The sequence below is a fragment of the Colossoma macropomum genome, unplaced genomic scaffold (assembly GCF_904425465.1).
Source record: "Colossoma macropomum unplaced genomic scaffold, Colossoma_macropomum, whole genome shotgun sequence".
Taxonomy (NCBI): domain Eukaryota; kingdom Metazoa; phylum Chordata; class Actinopteri; order Characiformes; family Serrasalmidae; genus Colossoma; species Colossoma macropomum.
Window position 1 is genome coordinate 10,599,135 of NW_023494788.1, and position 5,956 is coordinate 10,605,090.

The 5,956-nt window shown below is 39.4% G+C and overlaps 1 protein-coding gene across 1 annotated transcript; it reads left to right on the forward strand.

The window, feature by feature from the left end:
- Positions 1-572: 572 nt before the first annotated feature.
- On the forward strand, positions 573-2,102 carry cart2 (cocaine- and amphetamine-regulated transcript 2). The gene is made up of 3 exons (XM_036567812.1): positions 573-810; positions 1,187-1,270; positions 1,764-2,102. Exons 1-3 carry the CDS (start codon positions 652-654, stop codon positions 1,869-1,871), a joined length of 351 nt encoding a protein of 116 aa, XP_036423705.1. The 5' UTR covers positions 573-651; the 3' UTR covers positions 1,872-2,102.
- Positions 2,103-5,956: the final 3,854 nt, after the last annotated feature.

Here is a 5,956-nt window from a genome sequence, read left to right on the forward strand (position 1 = left end):
GTTACGATGTCAAGCTTGTAACAATACTCTGAAACAAGACCTTTGTTGGTGTGATATAGAACCTTTTTCAAGAAGGTTCTGTTTAGAACCACACACAGCACATTCTCCATCAATCTGAAGAACCATTTCACCATGCAAAGAATCGTTTTATCATGAAATGGTTCTATATAGAACTCATAATAGTTCCAAACAGAACAATCCCTATACTAAAGAACCAGAGGATAGAAGTAGATGTAAGCTCGACATTACAGGTCTTAATTTAACACTGTTGATGGGACATTTAGTGCGCAGTTGAGAAGCTTCACCAAGGTGCGCGGATGCAGAGCTGTTGAAAATGCTCAAATCCTCTCTCCTCCTCAGCGCGCTGACACACACGTCCTGAGAAAAGTGGGAAAAAAATGAAAAAAGGGGAAAAAAACAGTCTGAAGGTTGTGATTAACGCTGTTTGATGTCAACTCTCTGCGCATTTGCGCAACGAGGCTCCGCTTACGCAGCGCTCCGCGAGCAGAGGCGGGGCAGCGCGCGCGGCGGGGCACATAAAAGGGGGCACGGAGAGAAGAGGGGGCACACACAGCTGAGGAGTTTGAGTTTCTACAGCCCAAAGCTTGGACCAGTACAGGCAGAGCGGCGCGCGCTGCCCGGATCAGCACCATGGAGAGCTCGAGCGTGCGGGGCGCACTACTGCTGCTGCTGCTGCTCAGCGCGAGCGCACAGGACACGGACACCACGGACAACGAACTGGAGCTGGACACCAGAGCCATCCGAGACTTTTACCCTAAAGACCCCAACCTGACCAGCGAAAAACAACTGGTGAGTTCATGCGCTCTTAGCGCGCGACACTGTTTAAAGTGATTAAAACGTTTTACATTTCTTGTCACAGTAAGGTTCATACAGCTTTACGCACGTTAACATCTATGTATACTGTATTTATGATGTCTCTTGCACAGATGATGAAGAATACATACATATATATATATATATATATATATATATATATATATATATATATGTGTATAATATAATATAGTTATATACACACATATATAGCAAATAGTTGATGGTTAGTTGCATGTAGCAGTAGTTTTATTTCCTTTAACCACTAATGCAGTGCTATTGATGGTGTTTTTGTTTGTTTGTTTGTTTGTTTGTTTTTCCACTGATACTTTGAACCTTCATGTTTTAACAGCTTGGTGCTCTTCATGAAGTCCTTGAGAAGCTGCAGACCAAAAGAATTCCACCTTGGGAGAAGAAATTTGGACAGGTTCCCATGGTAAATAGACATGAATTGGACTTATGTAATTGGATATATTATGTAACGTTGAGTAATGTTAATATTATCATAATATTAAGTCATGTATCAAGTCACTAACAATAACACTGACTATACAAATTTGTATATTCTAAAAAACAACAGCATCAATAATTCAATAATTGCCAAAATAAAACAATACCTTATATCAAAAGGTATATAACAAAACCTTATATCTCCACTTTTTAATACAGAAAATAAAAATGTCAGCTACTATAGAATATGTTAAAATATTATGATGAATGGAGCAACAGAAATGCTCCAAAATTACTTTGGAAAAATTTTGATCCATTAACTTCCATTCAAAGTTCCATTCATTTTCTCTCTCCTGTAGACACTGTAGTTCAGTGCTCATTAATATGCATGTGAAGACTGTGGTTTCCTGTCATTTGATGTGAGAATGCTTCATCTGATGAATGTTAATCTGTAATAAATGCTGTCTGCTTCTCTGCAGTGTGATGTTGGAGAGCAGTGTGCGGTGAGGAAAGGCTCGCGCATTGGGAAGATGTGCGACTGTCCCCGGGGAGCCTTCTGCAACTTCTTCCTGCTCAAGTGCTTGTGAGGGGGCAAAGCATTTCCAGGGTCTTCGGGGGGGAGGGGGAGATCACACACACACCGTCCAAAAGTATCAAAGTCATTTGTATAGATATTTTTTTAAGTGCAAGAATTCACTAAAGAAACGTTTCTGTAAAGTTCTGTTCATGTGTTAAAGCGCTGCACGTCTGTAATAATGTCAGTAAAATGTAACATAAATGTTTGTGAATTAAAGTGACCCATTATGTCTTTTTGTAAACCAGTCTGTGTATAAGTTATTTCAAATGAGTGTGACGGTCGAACCAGAAGTGTTATGATTGATGCCCAGTTGTCTCTCAACAGCTTATATTTTGAGAAAATATTAAGATATAGCTAGAATTGAGTTCATGTGTCTCTAATTGAGTTCATAAAAAATGTGTGTGTGTATATATATATATATATATATATATATTACTTTGGGGCAATTAGAAGCAGATTTATTTTCACTATGAATGTAGTTTTTTCATATACATGCATACAGTTCAGTGTCATTCTACTGTACTCTACGCTCAGTACATTTGGAAAATGTACAGTTTTGAAGAATTCTTCCAGCAGCAGTCTCTCTAGATTTGCCCATTCCAGCTGGTGAAAATCACTTGTTTCCAGGGGATGCAGGCTGTGTGTTTGTGTATGCACAGTCATAAACCTATTGGTTGGCCAGCCCCATTCATCCTTACCAAATAGGTAGGCTGGATTTTTTTTTATATATAAAAACATGTGCTGGAACATATCGATTGCCCAGAGTTACAAAAAAAGAACTGCTCAATATCTTTTATCAAGGCTTATTCTCTTGATGGATTGTAGCTCTGTGAATAGCAGCAAACTTAACAGAGAAACTGTATCGTGCTGCAATGCTTGGGAAACTCTCAGTGTGTCGTTTGTTGCCATGCTGGATCCAGTCTGCCTGCTGAATTTCATTTGGAAGGTCACTCTGGTACATGTATCATGTTTTTAGTTCATACAAGAGTGAGAGCTGGTCATGTTGGAGTTCACTGCAATTGGTTTTTGCGCTGTAGAGATTCTGTTGCTTTCATTTGTCCAATTAGAATAAAATCAAAACATACAAACTGACTGCATTTACTGCATAGAATGACGTCTTCAGTTCATTGCCGTCACTGTGTAGTTTTTGTAGTTGAATGCAGTTGAATGACGTCTGTTTGGTCAGAAGAAACGGAGCCAGGCTGCTGCAATGAGAGCTATGAAAGGGAATCTATAAAGTAGGCCAAGACAAAAGATGTCCTGCGGCTATAAGCTAAAGCTTTGTGTTCTGAAAGCCTTTGTTTTAATCGTCTCAACAAACGAATATTTAGAATAAAATGGCTTCAAACTCAAACACCATAGAACAGCTTCTGTCCTATTAGGTTTCAGTACCCAATTCTCACCAGCTTTGTTCAATTTAATGTTCTTCACTAACGTTCAAGCAGTAAAAAAACGACCAGTAAAAAGTTTCAACACCAATAAATCCAGATTTAGGGTTGATGAGCTTTTAAGTCTGTTCTTTTAGCCTTGCTGTGTCATGGTCTTTCTCCCCCAGTGACTTGATGATTTCTCAGTGTTGTTGGCCTTCAGCCTCTCACATAATGATGGCTGAGCTTTTTCCAAAAGCGTTGCTGTGCAAAGAACATTGTCAAATCACTCGTGAGAGTCATCGGGATGTTTCTCAAATGCTTCTTGGTCAACATCTCCGTGCCTACGGTGGTGGTAAGCAAAGATCATCAATGTGTGAGATAAATTGGTTCGGAAACTGACCCTTGGCCTGATTTGACATGAGGGTTGTTTATTCTGATGCTACATGAGTGTTGCTCAAAAAAAAACTTTGCAAAGTTATTTTTCAGAAATGCATAATACTGGAATGTTCATGGTCTGACATAAAGTGAAAAGGGAGATGTGCTGTTGCCCCCTAGAGATGCCATGCGGAAGCGAGGAAAAGCTGTGAGACATCCAAAGGCCGAAGTTCTTACTTTGAAAATGTACTGATGTCAAAGTTGCTTCCAAAGCGCTTTTGATTGAGTTTGGCCTATTGAGTCATAGGAAGCTTCAGGTCCAGCTAGTGTTCACTTACACAGTTAACTGCACTGTGATCCCAGTGAGTGAGTAAATGTTCATGAAGTGAAAGAAACTAGTCGTATCTGCATTCACTGGTTGACTATATTTGATTATGTAATCAGTTTACATAAGATGAGAGTTTATATTAAGATAAGTCACTTACACTCTGTGGTATCGGGGTCATACAGAGCTAAAGAAGATGCTAGACAATAACATTGCTCACCACAAATTCATTAACCCCTTACAATCCCAGGTTCATGATATACTAAAGCTTATTTTTCAGTAACTACACGGACTACAATGCAAACTAGCCGAGTTATTTTTGGGTTATAGAAGCGTGTAGTAAAACTTTGGGCCCGCTGCAATGCAAACTAGCCGAGTTATTTTTGGGTTATAGAAGTGTGTAGTAAAACTTTGGGCCCGCTGGTGGGCCCTGTCCATTAAGGGGTTAACAATTAGAAGAAGAAACCTACAAAACCCATTACATATAGATGTAGATGAAACATTTTGGAGCACTATTTTCCTCATTTATGTTATCATCTGTATATAATGCAATCACAGCCCCTTGTCTGTTGACTCACAATAATGAATGTGCATTTCTTGTAGGCCTCCAGGAATCTTTATATAGAGTAAGCCTGGTGTGCACAAAAGAACTTTACAGGGCCCAAATCAATGAGTTTTCCTTGCTTTTTAGTAAATAAAAAAAATAACCAAATGTTTGATATGGTATGCAAACACTTAAGTTTAAAAATGTACCATTCATCCCAGTCCTTATTGTCCATACATGGAAACTAAGCTGTAAAAACCATTGAAATTTTTTTTTGTGGTGTCACAAATCCAATACCATTACATATATCTGCCTAGTTAGCCTTCAGCGGTTTAGGCTTGTCAGTTTATGCTGAAATTAAAAGGCCTGTTTTAACCTGCTTTTTGACTGAGACGTGATACAGGACAACCATCAGAATGGAGTTCATTCGCATAAATCAGTCAACCCCTTACATGGCCAGGGCACACTGGTGGGCACAAAGCTTTATTACCCACTTCTGTAACCTAAAAATAGCCCAGCCAGTTTGCACTAAAGTCCCTGTAGTTACTTAATAATAAGTCTTAGTATGGAATAAGCCTGGGATTTTAAGAAGTTAAAGGTACAGTAACAAAAACAGTGTGTTTAATTCAAGAAATAAACAGATGTTGAAAAATGGTCACAGTTGGAGGGATGAAAATGAATTATGTCTGTGACTTCTGGAGAAAAAATAAGTGAAATTCAAGAAAACTGTATGATACAGACCCTTTAAAAATCACTGCGTAACTTTACTAATATTATGTTAAGCAAAATAATCAGGCTGAAGCGCAGTTATGTGGTCTATTTACAAATCAGCTCTTTAAACATGTGCCAACTTTCTATCATTAACATCTACTGGAAGCTTGGAAGATGCTTAGTAAGACATAATACATACTGAGGAGATGGAAACAGGCTGCACAGGCTGTGGTAATGACTATGTCATTCCACCTTGCTCTAACTCTAGAATATTCCAGACACTACTTCCAGAAAGGCTCTCGTCACCCTTGACTACAACCTTTGGATGACTTCACAATGGAGTGGACAGATGCTGCTCTCTGTGGCTGGTGGTCAATAAAGTGTAGCACACTGCACCTAAAAATACCAGCATCGATAATGAGCTAGACAGAAATGCTGTAACATCTGCCCACCTGGACCACCTGAGGCTCCATATCTCTACCATACTGCCAGTTTCAGCACCTGCATAGAGTCTGCAGCAACACTATGAATCAAATTTAACATTAAGTGAATTGGAATATGAAGAGATAGTGTCGTCTTGGGCAAATAAGCAAAAGTATTTCCTACTTGTAGCCAGCAGGTGGCAGTAGGAGCCCAGGCCTTTTCTAGGCGATTGGATTGCTGACTCACTCCATGTCTGACTGTAGTGAAGCAAGGTTACTGCAGCATTCAGCACCCACAGCTGGAGGGATACATTCCCCTCTAATTTCCATTCAGCTTCAAAATAGCTC

What these genes read in the sequence shown, in the direction of transcription:
- cart2 (XM_036567812.1), top strand. Translation starts at nt 652, where the DNA reads ATGGAGAGCTCGAGCGTGCGGGGCGCACTACTGCTGCTGCTGCTGCTC. An exon ending in TGACCAGCGAAAAACAACTG is followed by an intron (nt 811 to 1,186) that starts GTGAGTTCATGC and finishes ATGTTTTAACAG; the next exon opens with CTTGGTGCTCTTCATGAAGT. An exon ending in AATTTGGACAGGTTCCCATG is followed by an intron (nt 1,271 to 1,763) that starts GTAAATAGACAT and finishes GCTTCTCTGCAG; the next exon opens with TGTGATGTTGGAGAGCAGTG.